The sequence below is a fragment of the Parasteatoda tepidariorum genome, chromosome 10 (genome assembly GCF_043381705.1).
Source record: "Parasteatoda tepidariorum isolate YZ-2023 chromosome 10, CAS_Ptep_4.0, whole genome shotgun sequence".
Lineage (NCBI taxonomy): Eukaryota > Metazoa > Arthropoda > Arachnida > Araneae > Theridiidae > Parasteatoda > Parasteatoda tepidariorum.
Genome location: NC_092213.1, coordinates 536,854 through 560,247, shown reverse-complemented (window position 1 = coordinate 560,247; position 23,394 = coordinate 536,854). Strand labels below are relative to the sequence as shown.

Here is a 23,394-nt window from a genome sequence, read left to right as displayed (position 1 = left end):
TGCAATTTTCTATCAACATCACGTTTTTTTTTTTTACACAAATATAATGAATAATTTAATTTTTCGTTTAAAATTTGAGAGTCTGCCTATTATAAATGCATTTTCTAATTAACTTTAGAATTTTTAATAACAATTACATATTTATTTTGATTTCAGGATAAGATAAAATCCGAAATGTAACTCTAAGAATACATTTTGATTTATCTATAATATAGCATCCATCACAGCACTATTAAACACTGCGTTCTACAAAGAAATACTAGTTAAATATATTGTCCTTCAGAGCTAATTGCAATGAGTCCGAATAAAATTATCATTCCAATAACAGGCAGCAAAACTTATATGGGTAAGGAAGGAATAATGAACTCTAGGATCAGTAGGAGGTGTTCCCATGAAGATTAAAATATTCTCTCATTTCCCTTCCAATAAAAAACAAATCAAAGACTGTAAACATTCACTTCTTAGACCATTGTACCACTTTCACATTTATAATTTTATAAGTCATAGATCGCTTAGAACTACATTTGAAATATTTTATGAATAAAATACTATTTTTTGGTCATACTGAAAATTCATTGTTTTCGCAAAGTGTGCAATTAATACGATTAAAGAAGCCGGTTCCCGAATTTGTATTACTTGATCCCTAAATTGTACTACCCTAAAAATAATAACTATTTATGATTGAGTGAATAAGTAGACCTTGTTTAACCCAAAACAATGTGTTTAATAGCATAATAAGAAATGTAATTTCTAGATTTTAGAGTTATTACAAACATAGTAACAATATTATAAGCATATAAAATGTAAAGTAAACTATGTGACGTGCTATTTAGCTCAAGTGAAACTTTTATTTGTGCTACTGTTTAAGACTGCATCTTTTTAAGATCAATAACCAATTTTCTTTTTTAGATTTTAGAAATGGGGAAGTTGAAGCCTTTATCATAGATAGTACTTAACCAGATCGGTCTATCAACTGATACTGGTATAGATAGGTCTTATTAACCAATAATTACTCGATCATTACTTGACTAACCAGAAGGCTCGTCACTTAGATGTTTTTAATAATTTTTTCCTTCCTTGGAAAAAGGAAAATAAGTCTCCACATAAACTTATGAAATTCATTGAATTTACTGAAATAATTGAAATGGTTTCCTTTTTCTCCGATGCATTCGCGCATGGATAAAGATTCCCTGTTGTTAAAGTCGATTTCTCTAAGGATTGACGCATCAGAATAGTTAAATCTGTTTAAACACTGTTCTTAATTGTCTTATCTCACTGTTCTTAAACTTCACTCACGGGATGAAAAATTTGGGTGGAAAATAATTCATTAACAGTTCTTTCCGGCAGTTTGGATGAAGTACAGTTTTAATGGCTTGAAATCCAACCTGTTCAGTAGTTAAAGTTGATACGTTGCTTCTAAATCGTATCGGTATAATTTTACCTCAGTATTTAGGAATGTACACAGGGTACGATTTATGCTACCACCCAATTTTTTAAATGAAGTGCTATTCTAAGCCCATTTTCTAGCAAGGAAACAAGTAGAAAATAACAGAACAAGATTCTCGACAACTATACGATGTATTAAATAATCTGTACAATACTTTAGTTCCACCAAATCCTTATGCAGGATGTTCAAAAATTATATTGAAAACTCGTAAAACTGATTTACTTAAATAAAAACGCAACGCACGTACACTGCGATTTGATTCTTCTGCGTAGATCTTCATGTAAAAAAAAAGGTTCGTGCGTTCTCTACGCAATGTTTCTTGAGAAATCAGAAGTGATTCGATTTAGGCAACTCTTCTCTGTGCAATGAAAAGTTTGACAGCAGAAAGATACTTCATCGATACCCTAATGTTGGGTAAAAAATTTTTGTTTCATGTCATTTAGGAGAATTTCATGGTTCAGCATATAACAAACTTGCAAGTCTCATGTAACTGTTCTTAAATTTTGCTGTTCGATTTTCTTTAAGTAACAAAATTATTAACACTAAAGCATATTATAAATGTAACACACATCAATAAGCGTCAAAATTTGTCAGTGTTTGAGAATGGCTGTCTATGAGTTAACTCAGTTCCTCTGTCGAAGTTTCTGACACATATTCCATCCACCATTTTGCATTCTTGTTTTGGGGAAACTTTTTCAGAATTCCAAGACTGTAACTCAGCTGATGCGAAAATTAAAAACATGATCGCAAAAAATATATAAATAAGAACAGTTGTATATAGAACTTTACTCCAATTTGCCATGGTTGCCTGAAAGAAATTTAAAGGCTTTTAAATTAATTATGTTACATATATTCCTTCTGCAATTTATGCTGTGCATGTAAAGAAGTCAAAAACATTTAGATAAAAAGTTACAAGTTAATATTTTTGTGATACAAAAAATGATATTACATTTTATAGATCAAAATATTCAAAAGGATTTAAAATGTTCAAAAAACCAATTTATATTAAAATGATTCCTAAAGAAATACAAACGAATTCTACCTTGAGAAACAAACTTGTCTGTTGATTATTTTATTCTCTCCTCTGCTCTAATCGATTTCAAAGCTCTTATAATTTTCTTTAAGCTTAAACAAAATATGTTCCATGCAGAGTTTGCACTTATTTAAAAAGGAAAACTTTGTTGTACTAACTGGGTGTATATGCTCTTTACTCTCTGCAGACGTTATTTATTGGCAGATCATATTTAATATATTAGAGTCGTATATTCCATTCTAAAAAAGGGTATCATAAAGCGCGAATTTTTTTTGAAATCTTAATAAATAAATGAAATGTAAATTCAAGGTTAAAAAAGAAATTTAATAACAACTGTTTTATTTATATAATATTGTAACATAACTTGCTACGCCTTCCTGTGAAGTCGGTGACTGAGTGGTAAAGCATCGGAATATGAAGCCAATGGTTGGGAGATCAAATCCTGCTCCATTGCAAGTTGACTAAAAGCTGATTTTGGATGAAAAATACATTATAAATCCTTTTTATTTTTTCGTTAATATTCATGTTGTCAACTATTCAATTTCTAGAATTTTTGGATTTTGGAATACTGTGTTTGAGAAAATTCGACGCTTGTATGTAGGCTCAAATAGCATTGCGTTCAGTTGAATAAAATCTTAAATTGAAATTAACACTCTTTCTGTTCTTTTTCCTTTAGTAATCCCACACTTATCTACGTGACAGTTTGATGGAGACACCGAGTATCGATAGGTATCAAGAACAACGGAAAAGCTACGCAGAAGCAAACGGCTTCAAGAACTACCTCCTGAGTTTGGAATTTTGCCGAATCCAAGTAGAAGTCCTGGAAATATTCCTGAGGATTAACAGCCCCACACTGCTACAGTACAATCTTGATATGATATACCTCAATTCCCTAGGAATGCGTGCATCTTTTTCCGAGTAAACCAACAAGATTCTAGCAGGTGGCTTAATGACTTTCAACCGATTGACACCGATAATCACTGGGATGAACAAACGTGCTTGCTGAACGTAATTTTCTATCCGGCCGAAACACGCAGACAATGGTTCAATAACGATGAGGACACATATACAAATTGGACCATATTGGACCGAAAATTCCTGAAAAATACCTTTTATCGTCAGCAAGCAGAGATATTCTTGCTCGCCCGTTTACAGCATACATCACTCGTGTTCAAAAATGGCTGAATCTTACATCCAAGATGTGCTATCTCTGTTCAAAAAGGCTAATCCCTCTATGACTGAAACGAAAAGGTGGCACATCTCATGAAAACTACTGCGATAGATATGTATCAGATCCTGTTAGTACACGATTATTCAACAGTCGAAGCATTGCCGACAAATTGAAAATCTTCGACGATCGCGGATCGACCGATTAAGATTCCAGAGAGTTTCCTCAACTTCGGCCGAAATGGACACTAATGACATTCATTCACTGTTACGTGACATTGTAGGGGAAGAGTTTCAAAAATATTTTGCGAAAAGTAAAATTTATCAAGATAAGGAACCAGAACATTTTTTAGACGGTCCAAGAGGAAGTAATGTAGACACTCGCATCACTTACGAGGCATAGAAAACAAATTACTGCTCATTTACAATCAGTCCCAGTTAGTTCTCATTCAAACCGTAGAGCCGGAAACAAAACCAGTCCACAACATAAGACAGCTTTGTGGAGAACTGTCACTAACGTACCAATTTTTTACCATTATGGACGTCCCGAACTTATGCTGAGATACTGTAGGGAACAACGACAGGTATGTACTAAAGCAAGAAATTCTAGGATGGCGAGTTCTCGTAGTTTCTCTCTCTATACTATATAAATAGATAGACTCGCTATACAGTTTAAACGACAGCCACGCACAATCCAGCCCCGATTTCAGAAGCAGTCTGATATGTCCCCGCAACCAGTTTAATCACCGACAATCTGCATTAACTATACGCGTATCTAGTCATTCTGTACGGTGACCTCACGAGAAAAACTAACTTGGGAGACGAAGTGAGGCCGCAATTGCTGAAAATTCTCTGTAGTATACAACAATCAAGTTTAAAAAGAACATTTCTTATGTTATAGCAAATGGACAACACGGGAGGGCTCTTGTCCATTTAGGTTGCGATTATTCTGTCATATTTGAGGAATTACGCACGCAGTTAAATGCACCCACGTTTTCTGAGATGGGACCAATATTGAAAACTACATGTGAAAAGACTGTGACCACCTCAGGAGTGTTTTGAAATTAAATTTATATGGAGCTGCAGAACTATTTGAATTCTCGGTGTTTCCGAATCGTAGCCACCAAATGATACGTGGATTGAACTTTTTCCGTGCCTCAGGTGCCTTCGTAAAATTGTGGCAATGAAGAACTCCAACTTGCATAGATTGTTCCAGATAATATTTCATCAAACGATCTGATCGCTCCTTATTTTCAGCAACAGGTTATGCTGTTTAACCACAGTTAATCAAATATGTGCTTTGAATCGAGTTATTCGAGAAGCAGATCAAGCTGTGATTATCGGAAACGAAATTCTCAGATGTAAAAGGCAGTTATGTATACCAGCTTCAATTATCTTTTTCGAATATAGCTGTTGTAAAGCATGCGGTAAAGAATCGCTCTCGTGTAACTCAGATAGTGCCAAAAAGAAGAAAAATAGGCAGCTTGACAACAATAATGAATGACGTGCTTAGTTATATCACTGATAAAGACCAACGAAGTTCTAGAGAGCACAAATCCAGAAAAATGATTAACTCTTGAAGACTATGAGGAATTTCAGACCATGAACTGACCATTTGAATACTGTGAGTTACTCAATGTTCTAGAAGAATTTTGGGAAATTTTTGACTTAAATAGAAAAACAAAGATATCGAGAGTCAATAATGTAAAGTGCAAAATAGGCACAAATATCTCAATCAAACAGAGACCTTATGGAACATCAGTCGCTGAGGGAAGTGTGATTAATGAAGTACAAAGAATGCTAAAAGAAGGCGTCCTACAACCATTAAGCAATCCGTGGTCATCCCCAGTGGTTCTTGTGAAGAAGAAAAAATGGTGAATGGCGTTTTTGTGTCGACAACAGAAAGTTGAATAAAGTAACCAGAAAAGATGTCTTCCCTCTGACACGTATCGATGATGCTTTGAACTGTGTTGACGGTGCAAGATTCTTCTCCATGATGGATTTAAAATCAATTTACTGGCAAATAGATGTTGATGAGAAGGACATGAGCTGTTGATGAATTTAAAATATTATTGTTTTTGGATTGTGTAACGCCCCAGTAACTTCCGAAAAAAAGATGAATACAGTTCTGTGAGGTTTTAAGAAGAATATCTCTTTACTATCTAGATGACGCCATAGTATATGCCCCGAATTTCTAAGAACATCAAGTAGCGTTGGGGAAGGTTTTAACGTGCACTTCAAAAAAAACAACTCTTAACTCTAATAAATACGCATTCGGCCGGGAGAAATGGACGATATTGGAGCATTTAATTGATCAACATTCGATCTACCCTGATCCAGAAAAGATAGCCGCCATAACCAAGTTTCCATTATCAGAAATATTGCGAACGTCCAAAATTTTCTATGCCTATACTTTTATCATGGAAGATTGACACAATGGATTTTGGAATAAATTGTAGGAATATGACATCAACATTGTCTAGAAAAGCGTATGTAAATATTCTGACCCGGATTCCCTTTCTAGAAAGCCTCTTAAAGAAGCAGTGGCCAAAATTGGCAACAACGATGAAATTTTATTCCTTGCAGCCATTACATACTATGGAAAAGAGCAGTTTAAGGAAAAGTAGTTAAAGAACATTAAAATTCTCACGAATGGCAAGAAATACCAAAATTACAGGATGAGAAATATCATACTGTACAAGAGGAACTATGATCAGGAGGGCGATCAATGACTTTTAGTGGTGCCAAAATAGCTCCACCTTTATATTCTAAGGAGTCTTCATGATGCCCCAACCACCGGTCATTTTGGAATTTGCCATAACATATGCTAGAATTAGGAGGAAATATTGTTGACCAGGTTTGTAAGAGACAGTCGATATATGTCTCCTTCGATTGCCACCAGGACAACTACAGCCAATAAAGCCTCCTGGTGGACCATTTGCTAAAGTCATAACAGACCTACTTTGACATTTTGTAGTTACCTGAAAAAAACAACAGCGGCATTGCGCCGGCTATCTTACGAGGTTCACCATCACGAAAGCAATGAAAACTTCTGAATCTAATGAAACTGCAAAATTTATGGTTGAAGAAATAATACTGAAGAAAAGGGTATGGCCCTGGAAGAAATGATAAGTGATTAAAGACGTTCTTTCCTGACTAATATTGTAAAAAAGTCAATGAACTGTGCCAGAAATCTCATTTTTAGACGACTGCCTATCATACTTAAGCTAAAGAATTGATAGAGAGATTTAATAAAACATTAGCAGGCATGCTGTCCAAGTATACTTACGTTGACCAGAGGAATTGGGATACCATTTTGCTTTTTGTGACATTCGCTTACAATTCGGCGAAACAAGATACCACTGGATTCAGCACCCCTCTTTCTTGTTCAAGGCAGAGAAACACGGACTCCTCTCTGCACAATTTCTCATCATGAGAAAAGGAACCAATATGCAGCACCACATCACGAGGGCTGAGGAAGCTAGACAACTTGAAAAGCTCCATATACTTGAATGCTCAAGTGACAGATAAACGACATCAACCAGTCTCCTACAATATCAGAGATATGAAGAAGTTGGGCTCTCCGTGAAGCTTTTAAGATACTACTTCGGGTCGGAAGTTCGAAATATGACACGCATAACTTATGAAGTGGAAAGCATTGAAAGTCAAAGAAGGAGACGAAATCTTGAGGCTAAAACCATATTGTGATCAAGAGGAGCAGTTGGATGACAGAAGAGGAGAGAAAAGTTCCAGGAGATCAATTACAAGAAACCAAACAAGATCTTAAGAGGAAAAATTAAACAAAACTTCTGTGAAATCGGTAAGACGAAGAAAGAAAATTATATACTTCAACACTATATACTACTACATTCTATGCTACTACTACATTATATAAAAAATTTGCATGCTTTCAGATTCACATAAATTGCTTAACATAGTGCATTAAGTCACTTTAACATTCCTTTTAAAACTTTCGAATAAAATGAATGCTTCTCAAACAGGAGATTTTACATACTCTTTTCTGTTGATTTCACTTTGTTTTTAATCAGTATGCAAAATTTTATTGTAAAGATGTGAAACGTGCATTAATAGTTGTTTTTTTCTGATTAAACAATGCAAAAAAAATTCCTGTAAGTAAAAAAAAAACTTTACACGTCGTATCTAAGTTTTTTCTTAAAAGAAAATTAATTTTCAATAAATATTAAATATTTTACTTACACCACTCTCCAAGAAAACTCCAACAACCATGGGTGATATAAAGCCAGTCAAGCAGGATATTGTGTTCGCAATACCGTATAAAGTTCCTGAAAATAGAAATATAGGCGCATATTTTTATTTCAAACTAAAGCTTTATATTTTGGAAGCACAAATGTCCGCTTAAAAAAATAGACTTAACCTTAGTATTTGAAGAAAAGAATGAATATATCTCGATATAAGCTCATTGTATGTGCTTAAGATAGTACTTCAAAATGAGCCTTTCCGAAAACTTATATAACTTGAAATGCCTGTTAAAAAAATAGACATAGATCAAAGTTGCATCCTTAGGAAATTCTCATTGCTTGAAATGCTTATTTAAAAAATGAAATTAGACCGAAAAGAGTATTTAAGAAAATAGGTAAAATGCCTATTGAGATACCTAACTTGAAATACATAAATCAAAATGCACTTGAAACAAACCAGGTGCCGCACAAACTGAACATATTGATTAGTAAACGGTTTAACTCAAATTTTTAATACATATTTGTTATATACCTATTATAAAGATCTTTAGTTTCTGTTTTTCCAAATATTAGTTAAGCAGCTTAGTTTTTTTTAAGTACCATGAATAATCATTATTTGCTCGATGGTTCTTTTAAAATTTAATGGTCGTAACAGTAGTTGAAGAAACTAAATTAAATGCTATATTCATTTTCTAATAATACTTGTCCATGTTATCACACATTTTGAGCTATGTCCAATTTTTAACAGAGGGTTCAAAACGCCCTCGTTCTTTCTCATTCATAATTCTTTCTTCTAGCAGCTCGATATTTGTCCTAAAAAAAAATTAGTTTCTTAATAATTGTTCTAAACTTATGAATGACTGTTTTGTTAATCGTGCCAAGTGAACGATTGCCTGGATTTGAAAAACAATAAATTATACTTAGGAATCGGTGACCTAATAAGAAGAAATAAATGTGAAATGATTTTACTCTCTAACGATGCATAACTTTATGTCATCGTAACAGTTCAAATGGGAAACAGATTTTCTTTCCATTGAATTAATTTTCTTGTATTGTATTTGGAATTGCATTTATTGAATGAGTATTTTTAAAATTTTCACTACAAATGTTCAAATTTATAAGTTCATATCTTACATTTTCCAATTTCTCCTCTTTTCCTTCTTTATTCTTGTTACACTTGACAGCAACTCAAGCACGAGTTTATGAAATGAAGATCTCGAGAAGGATAAATAAATTTTACATTGCAATGAATAAATCGTCATTATTCAAAGTAAAAATAGGGGAAAAATTCGCAAAAAAGTACTTGAAATTAAAAATTTTTTTCAAAGAAATGGGAAAACTCAAAGTTCAAAAATAGAAATGGCCCTCTCGGCACGTCAAATTTCAAGTCTGTAACTGGATTTTCGCTGTCATCAGAGCAGCTATAAGCTTATTATACAAATATATATAATAAATTTATCTATTAATCGCGGCATATTTTGCTACCACTTTAACAGTTAATGGTTATCTAACTTATTTTCAATCTTTCCGTCCTACTCCCAATACGTTTTTCTATACTCAGTCGTTATTTGAAGTATCAAAGTCTTACGCAACAAAACAAAATGCAACGTCAAAGTGAACACCCATATCAGGGATCTCGATGTTTAAATTTAGAGTGATACATTTTACGCTTCTCTCTACTTCTCATTATGAACTATTTTCTTAAAACATGTATTTTAAGTATCTATATTTTTAGAATCGCTCATTGAAGCACGCATACTGTATAATGTCCCCAAAAAAAATCTTTCTGAATTTTAAAAAGTCAAATGAATATTATTGATTTTAATAAAATTTCTTGAACCACAAAACATTAAAAATAAGTCAAAATTTCTACCCACCACTAAGTATAAAAAATTCGAAACTTTATCTAAAAAGCAGTTTTGCCTTTTATATCCCTTGGTAAGACCGTTAAAGTATTCAAAAATTGAATAAATTTTTGCAAGAATTTTTTTATTTTCTTACCATTTTATAAAACTTTTTTATGAAAGTAGAGTAGTTACCAAACGTCAGGAAGATACTAACCAATTTGCATCGTGAAGCTAGAGCCAAGACTATACTGAAACTTAAGAGTAAAGCTGCAACTGTTTAAAAATAAATGCGTATCAGATTCTTTGTTACACTTCGAGCAGGAAGTGGACATTATCAAACTATGTCAGAGATACATTATCAAACAATTTTAAATAATTACTCCTGGTTATATTTTGAAGGATTATTTTAATTACTTCAAAATATAACTAGTCATCTCCGGTTTCTCAGTATAGGGAAATAAATACTTATAGTTGAAGCTAAGCTTCGCTTTTTTCCCTATTTTTTTCCACTTCTGAACTTACCTGAAAAATTCGGACTCATATCAACGTGAGTAACATTGTATCCTGAAAAAATGCAGCCATCAAATGCCATCCCTATTGAAAAAAGAGCCACTATAAGTTCGGGACGGCAACCAGATTGTGTGACCGCGAGTAAGCAAATAGCTGGCCCAACCATACCTGGAATTTATAAATTCGAGTTAGTCGACAAATAAAAAATGTTATAAGTTTTTGAAATTCAGAATAATTTTTTTCTTCAAAGAAATAGTTTATCTATCACAAAATACAATTAAGTCGTCAACATTTTTATTATGCAGATAGGCCGTAATTAACACTTTAATGGTTGATATTTAATTTACTCAACGGTTAATATAAATGAGCCTATGAAATGAATTTTTGAACTAATTGTAGTTTTTCAGAAATGAATGTTATGGGAAATGTTTGTACAAAACAAAACCAAAAAGAAAAAAAAAAAACGTGAGCATTTATTTTTACAGGGAAAATGAAAATAAAAATTCGAGTGGAAACGGGACAGGATGGAAATCGAACAGCACAAAATAAAAGCGCGGAAAATGTGTCTGATTGTTCTGGTAGATTTCTTTACAGTTGACTTCTCTATAGATAGTTTTCCGTTCTTATAAAAATGCTTGCAAGGAAGATTTTGAAAAGAAGTTTTAGAAGGAAACTTTAAAATGTTGAGCAATCTGAACAATAAAGAAAAGCTATATTATTGGTTATAATTTAATCATTAATAAAATTTGCTATATTTCGAACCAAGTAAGGGGAAAGTTTGACTAAGCCAGCTTTTTTTTAAACAATTTCACCAATTAAGTTACTTAGATTTTCATTTGAATGATAAATTATCCCTTTAACTCCAAATATAAAAATTAATTACTTTATGAAAATAATAGAACTTGTTTGTGTTAGAAAGTGCTGTAAAACGGTATAATCTAGCAATAGTAGAGTGGATGTGAGGGGCCATTTTAGCCCTCGATCCTAAAATTCCTTAAAACTAGCACATTCGAGAGTTTGAGTAACTCCTGTGCTGAATTGTCAGTGATTTTAAATCGGTGGGTGTCTTTTTTTCGCTTCTCATTTTGGAATTGTATTTAAATTTTTGCAGCACTTTTTTTTCGTATGTTTTTAATTTCACGCATGTCACATTTACATACCCTCCAACTGCTACGGAATTTCCGTAGTTTCAGAAATCTTCTTTTCAGACGGTAGCAAAATTAATGTCTTAATATTTAAAAAAAAAATAATTTTAGCATAACTTGTCCACTATTACTTATAAAAGTGCAGGCCATATGGCTAGATTCTTAAGTTCTGATAAAAGTTTTATGAGAGATCCATTTGCTTTAAAAATTTCTACTTTAGTTCGCTACCACTAGAAAGAATTATTTTCAAAATCCTCATAAGTTGGAGGGTATGCATTTAGTTCCCCGTATTATTATGTAATTTAATTTCATTTTTCTAAATTTTTTTATACTGACAGATTATTATTGTGAATGAATTTTTTATCTTTAAAGTGTTTTTATAAATGATACTTTTAAGTATATTAAATTTTAAAAAATGCTTTATTATAAATTATTCTATTGGTTTTCTCTTCATATAAAGAGCTTTGTCTTCTTCAAAATGGTCTGGTAATTTTTAATTCTCAGTAAATATTATGATTATTTAGTGCAATCACGACATAACGCGACCTCAACTAATGACTTCCGTGTTTTCCTTTTGAACGACTTTAAATCGAACATTGATTATATTTTTATTTGTAATTTGAAATAAAAAGAAACGCGTATTTTTTATGTTAATAATAAATATAATAATTAATTTTTTACCAATACTGTTGAATAACTTTCTGATGAATGTGATGGAAATTTTTTCAGATTTCCTTAGTCTATCTGCCGCAGCAGATGCGATCCAAGATGATAGACATTGAAGTATGAAAGGTATAGCCGATAGAAATCCGTTCTGAAAGAAATTGGCTGAAATAAATTCCTGAAGAATTTGGATCAAAATCCGGATTAGTCCATTTTTTACGAGGTACAAAAAATAACTTTTGTTCTTATGATTCATTTCGCATTTTATATGAAATTTCATATTATTTTCGAGGTATTCACCAATTTTTTAATTCTTAAGTTAAATCTCAACTTTTTGCTGTCATGTTGCATAAATTTGATAAGAAGAAAAAAAAAATCTCATTTTTAAATTATACAAATTATAATTAGCGTGATACATGTAATTTCATACTTTATAATGTAGTTAAATCAAATTTGAACGGATGAAATATAATTTCTAGTTTTATTAATTACATAAAAAAACTAAACTCAACTCAGTGGCACGACAGCTCATAGAGGCCCAACCCATCTCAGTTTTCTTGACCTTGGGCTCTGGGGTGCAGGAGCAGACGTTCCGGTTAGGTGCTCAGCTGAAAGCGAGAACCCCAGTGTTTAGTTCCCAAGCATGCTTGGTACTCATTTATCGATCCACTGAAGGGATGAAAGGCTGAGTTAACCTTGCCCGGCCCGAGGATGGAACCTGGGCCTGTGGCACGGGAGGGCGAACCACTCAGCCACCAGGCGTCTCATTAATTACATACTGTTTGAAAAATAATTTATTAATAATTAATAAATCTATTTGAAGTGAATTCATAATGAAAGAAGACGAGATTTAAAATAACTTATATAATAAAATACTTTAAAATAACTTACGTTTTCTTTCTTTTTATCGTCACATTTTGTTGTCAGGTGCTGAGTATTTCTATTAAACTTTGACCCAAAATGAACTTAGTGATAAACATTCAAAGCTTGATTAAATATTTAAGATAAAACTACTTAGAAAACTGCTAGAAGCCTTTAAGATATTTAATGAGCTTTTTTCATAAGTTACCAAATGCGATTCATGACAAAATTATGAAAAAAAAAATTTTCAAATGTTATCCTCGCAGGCGTGATATGAAAAAATTAGTTTAAATGCTCATTTCTTGGGCAATTTCTAATGAATGTTTTCTAGTTTTATAATGATAGTTTTGCCGGCCAGGTGGCAGAGCGGTTAGCGTGCCTGAGTGCGAAGCCAATGTCTGTGGGTTCGAATCCTGCTCTGGGGATGGATGTTTCTCTCCCTCTATTGTGTGAATGTGCCCCCCCCCTATGAACGGGTATAGTTCGTTCACCAGGAGTTGACACTTGGCTCCACCTACTCAGACGCAGAGTTCATTTCAGCGCGGGAGTCAGAAGAGAAACATCTTCGTGCTTGAAATTGAGACAAACCTTAATTTGCGCCAAACACAAACAGTGAATTCTTTTTCAGTCACATACTTCGCTTTATCATCTGCTATTATACCTATTGTTACTCTAGCTAATTAAATATAGTTTAAATTTAAAAACTGCTGCTCTCCCAGCAAAATGTCTCATAAAGGACAAACTATTCACTCAAAAGAAAGAAATATCATAAAAAATGGAGCAAAATACCATCAAATTTATGAAATATTTATTGTTAAAAACTGCACATAAAGTTAGCGAAATAAATATTTTTGCCAAACGATCGCCAAATAGCAACATTGTTCAGGATTGCTCACAACCTTCTCCCAAAAATAGCGAAATAGAATCGTCGCATACCACGTGATGTAGGCGGGGCCAAGTGCCAACTCCTGGTGAACGAGCTATATCTGTGGTAATGTGGCTCTGGTAGTATCGCTCGCCTTCGTTACTATGGTTCACAGGTGCAAACTGGGTAACGTTAAATGAGCATCTACCGAGGTGAAGAACGAATGTTCAGTACTACCTGCCATTAGAAAAAAAAATAATGATATTTCTTATTGCTTAAAAACTGCTACAAAAATTTTGTTTAGTTTAATTATATATTTATAAGTATAGTAAAAAAATGTAGGGCAAAAAAAAAAGTTTTTTTTTTAAAAGTGTCTATAAATGTTTCAGCCAGATTTCAGTTTTTGCATAAGTAATCGATTCCTTGAGAAATTTCTAGAAATGTGTCTCATCCGTTATAGTTGTAAGTATAAGTAGGTAGATTTTAAAAAACATATGAAATTTATTTCTCACGAAAGCAATGAAGTACAGAAATACCAAGCGAGTGAGCAGTCATAAACAGGAACGCTAAACGTACATGCTTATAACTTCAGAATGAAAAAATTTTCACGCATAGACTAAGAAAAACTGAAACAAATTGATAAGTCAGATAGTAATGAAAAGTAAAAAGCCATCAATCCATATATTGGCACTCTTAATTTTTAGAGCTTTATTTTAAAACGAATAACAGTTTTTCAATTACGTCAGAAGCAAGTGAGCTGTCGTAAGCTTGAAAAGGGAAATAATATTAAATATGCCTGAGCCCGCTTTAAGCGAACAATCAACGAAGAGATCTTCATCGATTTACGCGCATTCAATATTAATTTAGAACTTTTCACGTAAGAAAATTGTTTTTCTCTGCTTTTGTAATAATTTGCTAACAATTCCTTTTCCTAATAATGATTAAAATTTAAAAAATTCTTCAATGTACAAGCAAATTATTGTTTTAATAATGTTATTCAGGTTTAATAATATGTGTACGTTTGCAACTAAGCTACATTTTAGTTTTAATGATGCTGTATATCTACATTTCATCCATGAAGACCAGGCAGTTATGTTTTTTTTTTTCATTTTATAGTTAGTAGTTTCAATTTATGTAAAAAATGGTATGTATTGTACCACCAAACACCAAAACAATATTGTATGTATAAAATCGTAAAACGTATAAACTGAATGAATAAATTAAGGATTTGACATTGAAAGAACTTCTTTTTTAAAAAAAGTGTCAGCATGAACACAAAAGTTGACTAAAATACCCTATCATCCAATGAGCGAACGAAGCAATTTATAGGGTACCGCGGTTGGCGCAGAGTTGTAATATTCAACTACGCCCAAAAATTGTCAAAAGCGTTACGTTTCTAATTTTATAGTATTGTTTAACTGAGTAGAAAAGTGTAGTTGTACCTCTAAAATATTACTTTTATTGCTGACACGGTGGTGCTAACTTAGTTGCTAACTTTTTTTATTGTTTTTTATCTTTTTTTCAATGTTTTTTTAATAATATAATGTAATAGTCAATACAATGACCAATAGGTAAACGCAAATTACTATTTGCTTCATAAGTCTGTTACTAATGAAGATTTTTTCAATTCTCCAAGTGCAGTGCTCCAAAAAAAAACCCGACCACTTTAAATAATTTTTGATCTAATGATCGTTTTCTTCACGTTCTAGGACAATCTTAATGGTTTAAGTGGGTGACCCTAAATATGCGAATTAATAAGTGCAGACGATACTTTTAATTACATAACATTTTTTCAATGGATTCTAATTTTTGACCCCTAAAAGATAGGGGGTAGCAGCAGTATGGGAAATAGGGTCTACATAGTTTGGTCATGAAAGCGATCGAAATTTGTTCACCTTAACGTTAATTTTAGTTTTTGTGTATTTTCGTAAGCTTTTTAGGCAAACTGAAAAGTTTTTGCATACAATTATAAAATTCGTTTATCAAAAGTTTATTATTTTTTTTTAATTTATTATTTTTTTATTATTTTATTTAATAATAGCAGAACATTTTTTTAATTGTAAGGTACAGAATATTTATATCATTGGGAAAAACATAATATATCACACCGAAACATGAAATTTGAGTTAAATTGGTCGAATAGTTCCTGAAAAATCGAATTTCGAAAACGTCGAATATCTAAAATTCGAATTCTTAGGAACTATTTAAACGATTTCATTAAAATTTTGCATTTTTCCATGTCAAATCACATACTTTAAAATGACGTAAAAATTGTATACCTTACAATTCAAACTTTTTTCGACTATTATTAAACAAAATAATAAAAAATAATAAATATTTACTATAATTAATTTTTTACACGGAATTATCTTTGAGTCGATGAATTTTATAATTATGCGCAAAAAGAAAAGCAAAAAATATCGAGATATGGCAAAGTAGGCAAAAAAGAAATTAACATTAAGGGGTCCAAACTTTGAATCGCTCTCCTGACCAATCTATGGGGATTCTTTTTCCCAAATTGCTGCTACGCCCTATGTCATAAGGATCAGAAATCCGAATCCGTTGAAAGAAATGTAGATTAATTCATAGAAAGACGATTTTATGTCTGATTTCTTAACTTAAAATATCGTTTGCACTAATTAATTAACATATTCCAGGTCAACCCCTCGAAATATTAAGTTTGAGTCCTAGAGCGTTAAGACCAAATAATTAGATCAAAATTTCTTCAGGATGTTTCCGTTTTTCATGCACTGTGCATTCTAATATGAATTCACTCTATAATCTAATGATAACTCCACTCAATGTGAATTTTGGTTTAAATACATAACTAATGAGAAATATAATGTTCTCCTTTTGTTTTGAAATATAGAGAAACTTGTGTATGTGGGTCCCATAACCTTAAGTAGTTTTAATTACTCAAATAAAATTCCAAATACCATTTTTAAATACTCAAATTTACTAAATGTCTTTAGTAAATGTGGATAAAAATAAAAATTAAAAAAATAATACCTGTGTAATGCGTCTTTAATATGTCAGACGCTACCAAATGGCTATGGCTCATCTTTCCTTACCTCTCTCTTTACCCATTAAAGTACCAAAACTCCCGCTATGGGAACAACTACTCTTTCTACTGTCTGCTTCCTCTTCATAGATTGGTTTAAATTCTATTAATCTGTCACAAAAAATCCTTGAAATCTTTTATTTATTTTTATGAGAATGAAAATATTCATTGAGCATTCAAATTTTATAATGAAAATAGGCAGAAAATTGTGACCTTCTTCCCCCCGCTCTTTGAACACGATCTTCGAAAATAATTTTCACTATAATTACGGAAAATCTTTAGAAACAAGTCATCTTCAATACCTTTAAAAGATGACTCAAATAGTTTATTACAAGTAGTAAATAATCCCTGCTCATCGATCCATATTTTTAGACTTTTTCGAGGAATAAACTATAAATATAAAACTAATTATCCTTTTTTTTAACAAAATCTTTTATGCTTCGTTACTCGTTCATTATTAAATGCAATAGTTCAAATACAATTGTGTCACTAGGCATAAAGGTGCCTGATGGGTTTTACAGTTAAATTACAGTCCAGTGAAAATAATATTACTTTGTCCATTTGTGATAATAATTTCAAGTGTAACCTATAGTTCAGATAATCTTTAAATACAGTTTTATAGTGATAATGAGACAGTTTAATATTTTTCCCGGACTTTATTGCACTATGTTATCATGATTACTATATTCATTAACAAGTCAGTAATAATAGGTTTTAAGCAACATTAGGATTCGATGGATTTTCTATTTTTAGATAGGATATTTTATTCATCTTCAATCACAAAATTTTTTAAAATGAGTTTTTTGAATGATAAAACAAAATAATGCTTTCCAGCTTCGTATAAATTTTTTCTCCTTTTTAGGAAACAAGTCAATTCAATTTCAGTTCTTATCTCTCAGTGTTACCTTTCCAATCTGTTACCATGATCATGACAACTGAGTGGAACAAAGAATAACACAAGGAATAGACATATGATAATTTGTTTTTAAATATTATTATTTCGAATTCATTGATCAGGTATAACCAGACACAATTTTTTTCTGATATTAACTTAAGAGCATTAAAAATAAAATCTGGTGTTGAAAACAATGATATGAAAGTAACTCACTGATAACCTTAGAAAAAAAAGCAAAAAACAAAAAGTGATAGATCCACGAAAATGATCGACCCTAGTTATAGTCAATTCTTTTTTTTTTTCCCAATGCCCACCTGGATAATGATCTAGGTCATACAGACACCTAGAGGGCAGATTTGTCGGCCACTCTTGCAGGGATACCATATTAGGCGGGTCAACGTTGATCCCACAGTAAGGACATACAGCACAGAGAAGGAAAGAACATCCATGCCTTGCCATGGATTCGAACCCAAAACCTTTCTGATGCAAGGGCAGTTCCCTAACCCCTACGCAGGCCGGTCGGCATAGTCAATTCTTAAGTGCACAAAAAAACCTCAGCCTAAACTATACATACAGTGAGTGTTTGCATTGTGGATATTAATGAAGCATTATAAAAGTGGATTATTTTAAATCAATAACTATTTTCATCTATTTTTGTTTTGTAACTATGATATTGACAACTTTTCTTCTTTACTATTAATTATAGAAATAAGAAATAAATTTAAAAAAATTACTTTTGAATATTCTTGTTTTAGTTAATAATAAATTGCTGTATGAGAGAAAATTCCTCCATTTTTAAATTATTTCATTTCATTATATTTAGTTCATTTAAATAAATAAAGAAAAATATCAATGCTTGTTTAACTAAAATTCAATACTTTGCAATACAAGTACTGACAGTCTTCCCACTCTGTTACCTACTATTTATTAAGTATTGAAGACAATTTTAGTGATTTATAGCGTAAATTTGATTAGAGTATGTAAAATTTCTTTTTAAGTATTAACTTAAAATATAGGAGAGCAATTTTACAAGCTTTCATTAAATAGCAACAGATGGGAAATCATATTATCTTTTATAGTAATTGAAATAATGATGTAGAAAAATATAATTAATACTACTTGTTGGTAACATAATACATGCATCTAATCGATCAAATAACGAACAATGCATACCGAGGCCAGATCATAATGAAGAATTGTGCTGAGATATGTTGGTAACTCAGCTAGAAGCATTAAATATCCGAAATTGTGTCCAAACATAGCAAAAGCAAATGCCCATACAGAAGAGGATGTCAATATTTCTCTCCAAGGTATAGGAAGTTTCTAAAAAAGATTCATTCATCATAAGGCATCATTTAGATATTTTTTTATGATAAAGAAAATGATTTTATACATTTTAAAATCAGAGTTATCAATATTACGAAAATGTTTGAAATATGTGTGAAATATTTAAAGAACAAGTAGTGAAAACTCCTTTTTGCTATCTTTAGTTCAAAAGAAGTAAACTGTTAGTGTTAAAGCGTGTATACAGTAACTGGTCAAATTATTAGACGTACTGTAAGATTTCATGTAAAATCTTTATTATCAGGGGATACTATAAAGCCTCATTGTTTTTACCTATCTGAAACCGGTTTGCACTAGTTTACGTTAGTGTATCCATTGCTAAAATTAGACGATATATAATATAAATTTGACGATAGGACAAATTAGACGATATATTATATAAATATGGAATATTTATTATATCAAACATTATAAAATTATTAGACGCACTGTATTTTTTAAATAATTACATGATTTGCACGAGTTTATGTGCAATACTTTTATATTTAAACATACACGTTATGGGTTTCGATTCAGAAGATTTTTTATATACTTATATACTTCCTGCTCGTATTTATTTTTATCGCATTGGATTACAATGTGTTAACCAATTGATACAGTATCATAAACAAATGCAGACTGTTTTTATCCGAGTGAAAATTATACAGCCGTATGGAGTATCACCTGATAATTATAATTTTACATAAAATCTTTCAGCGTGTCTAATAGTATGGCCAGGGACTGTATATTTACTAAAACAATTCATAAAAAGCTAACTAACATTTGCAGCCATAGTTTGTTGCTTCCAGCTTAAGAAACTGTTTCTTTTTAAATAATATTTTTAGGGTAGAATGAATGGATGAAAGTTCTGGCCTGTTAATGTACGTTCTAAGAGTAAAAAAATGAACAATAGTTTCTAAAATACAGAGACTGGAGAGAGATACATTCATTGCCATACAAATTAGGGCACCTAGAAAGGGTTGTCAAAATGAATTTTACAATTAAGAATCAAATAAAAATGATAGTATCCTTTTTTAACAAATTATTTAGTGGAGCTCGAATAGATGCATATTTATCTATAAATTTGTTATAAACATTAATGGACCCCAGAAATCTTTGCAAAGATTTGTCGTAGGTTTTAATTTTTTAATAACTTCAATATTACTATTATTTGATGTAACAGTGCCGTTTGTTACTTCATACCCCAAAAAGTCAATTTTTTGTTTTAAAAAGGAACATTTAGAAAATTTTAATTTAATATTTTCTTGTCGACATACATCAAAAATTTGTTTAATATGATCTAAATGTTCAGAATAGCTGTTTGAAAAAATAATCATATAGTCAAAATAATTTGCAGCGAATTTAATTTTATGTTTAGTAAGGATTCTACGAATAGTTCCTTGAAAAATGCTTGGCATTTTTCCAGCCAAAAGGTAAAAGCAACCATTCATGCAACCCATTGGGTGTTGCAAATGCTAATTTATCAATTAGAGATTCCATGAGAGGTAACGGTTCAGCGTCCGACTTCGTTACCTGATTTAATTTTCTAAAATCTACACATAAACGAGTTTTTTTATTTTCCTCCTTTACATAAATTTGAAAGAATTATTAATCGAAGAATTTCTTGTTACCTATAACTCAGCCGAAATTCATGAAGTTTTAAGAAATAGGAAAAAACGCACGCATGAATCAGTGCAAGAATATTTTTTTAAAATTAAAAGAAATTGCAATTCAAAATAATGTTGATGAACAATCTTTAATGAAATATTATAATAATGGCATACCCGATACAGTAGATAATAAAGCTATATTATATGGGTCAACTAATTTAAATGATTTCAAAAATAAACTAAGGATATATGACCAAATTTGCACGGATAGAGAAAAAATAAAATACATAATAATTACGTACGTTACAATTCTTCTAAATTACTGGAGCAAAAGGAGGTTAAACTGCATTTAAGTGATTATAAAAATAATGAGAATCAGACGACACATGTGGTGCGAGATTTGTCGCCCAAACCTTGTGAATTTTGTGAAAAAATAGGCATACGAAAAGCATATCAGTGGGGGCAATCCTGTTTAAATAATCCGGCTATAACTAAAAATAAAGCTGGAACATCAAAGACTAAAAAGTATCAATAACTTGTGTCAGGATATATAGAAAGTGAACAATCCGTACAAAAGGATAAAAAAGAAAAGAAAGATAACTCGAGTTGCATGCAAAAATTAATGCTGACAACTGCTAAATAAAATGACAGACAACTGATTTCAAAAAAAAAAAGAAGAAAAAAAATGAAATTTTTTTAAAAAAACCGGAAAATAAAATATATAATCTTTTTATCAGCCCACACGATTATATCCGCAAAAAAGAGTGCTTTCTGATATTGTATCAATTTAGCCAAAACAAAATATATTAATACAATAGTGTGAGGAGCACTCAAAAAAGCTTTTTTACAAAAATTAAAACAAATAAAATAAAACACAATAAGTAAAAATAACACGTAAAAACAGAAAATGAAATAAAATCAAAAGAAATGAAGGTTTTGTTTTCATATTTTGTAATCTGGCAATCAGGTTGCGAAAATAGTTTTAAATCATTCTTGAAAAATTTCCCGTTCATGCAAGTACATCTGATTTCGCTACTCGCTTTAGAGATTTTGTTTTATACTGTTTTTTCAGATTTTGTTTTATACAATTTTTGTACTGTTTTTTCATTTTTATACTGTTTGTTTTATACTGTTTCATTTAAATCAGTTGTCTGTCATTATTTTTTCATTATTATTTCCCCCCCCCCTAATTCATAAGTCTATAATTTTCCTTTGTTTTATCTTCATTTTGAACTTATATATATATATATATANGATCATATATATATATAAGTAAATTTTTTTACTGCGAGAACTTGGTTCTTATCAAAAATTAGTAGCAATGTTTGAAATCTGGATTTCTAAACTGGATTGTTATTATGTTACTTGGGTAAACTTGTGTGAAGGAGCACTTAAGCTAAGCTTGTGTAGAATTCGCTAGATCAGACCTGCGGATCGGAATACCGAACCTGCGACATCTCATCCTGATATTCTTTCTGCTGTCAGAAACTAACTGCAACTGACGGCAGGATACTGATGTCGTAATTATTCATCGCACATTTTCTCCAGTATATATATGCATCTGTTAAACCACAAAACTACTACTACTCTGTTATACTCTATTTTGAATTTTAATTTGTTTTTAAGTTAGTCACGCAGCTTTTGTGACTCTATCATTTTCCCGGAAAATAAAAGTGTTTATTTTTACCTTCTGATTGTGTTAATGTTGTCTTTGGTTCCGTAAAAATGTAGGAACGCTATTCCTCGTTCCCACACTTGCCTTTTAAAAAATCATATTAATTTCAAAATTCGTAATTTTAGTTAAATGACAGTGTCAACATATTTGTTACTTATTGCAAATTATGTAAAAGAAATTTAGAGAACTTACATAATATTGTTTTAAAGTTTTGGAGATTCAAATAACAAGTAGTAAGAAGACCAAGTGAAGGAACAGCTCTTACCAGTGAAGGAACACAAAATTGCCCAGTAAAGAAACACTTAATTTTGGTTATTTTTCAATGCTGTTTATGAATTTATTAGCCATACAAATATATAAAAACAAGACTATTTATGAAATTGCAACATACAAGTACTTGTAAAATGCTAACTTTTTTCTGTAATCGTGAACTGAAATTAAAGTGATGTTAAATACAAAATAAATTTAAAAAAATCGTTCTTATAATTTGACAGTCAAATCTAAATCATTGTGTCATCCGATGCTGTTTATTATCATTATTATTTTATCACCTTTTCGTTTACTCCTTTTCCTCTTATTTCTTGAAGCTTTTTTTTCTTTTTTAAGTATTTTTTCTTTCCTTTTATTCTCCATATTCTCTTGTTTTAACTTTTCTTTGGATCTTTCAGCTTCTTGAAATTTTTGCCATTTCTCTGAAGTTAGTGCAAAAGGTAATTTATTCGTTTTTCTTCTTATTTGACCTTTCTTTTTATTATCAATATTTGGCCAATGTAAATGGTTCTCCCAAACTTCTTCTGATTTTTCAGCAACATTTCAAGAATACCTTTCTCGAAAATAGACGGGAAAATAGAAAATATCTTGAAGTTTGAGGAAAATCCATCTCTTGTTGACTTATATCTAGAGGATCTTTAGAAGTCCTGATTTTACTTAGAGAATCATTTCTTTTTTCAACTAAGAGAGGATCAGCATGAGGACTCATTTCAAATTCGATATCTAAGATGCATTCATTATCAATTCTAGCTTCAGTTCCTAAGTTTGACTTAACCAAGTGGTCTTCTTTTAATACGTACTT

General features: G+C 31.3%; 1 protein-coding gene across 3 annotated transcripts in view; it reads right to left on the bottom strand.

Moving 5' to 3' along the window:
• Positions 1-703: 703 nt before the first annotated feature.
• Positions 704-23,394, bottom strand: part of LOC107447802 (sialin-like) — a 97,087-nt gene continuing 74,396 nt past the window's right edge. For all 3 annotated transcript variants that reach the window (XM_071186307.1, XM_071186306.1, XM_016062828.4), the window contains 5 exons: positions 18,888-19,037; positions 12,051-12,183; positions 10,237-10,392; positions 7,866-7,951; positions 704-2,255 (listed from right to left, as the gene is read on the bottom strand). In XM_071186307.1, coding sequence (XP_071042408.1) covers positions 2,028-2,255; positions 7,866-7,951; positions 10,237-10,392; positions 12,051-12,183; positions 18,888-19,037 — 753 coding nt within the window. In that variant the 3' untranslated portion in view covers positions 704-2,027. The remainder of the gene's footprint in view (positions 2,256-7,865; positions 7,952-10,236; positions 10,393-12,050; positions 12,184-18,887; positions 19,038-23,394) is intronic.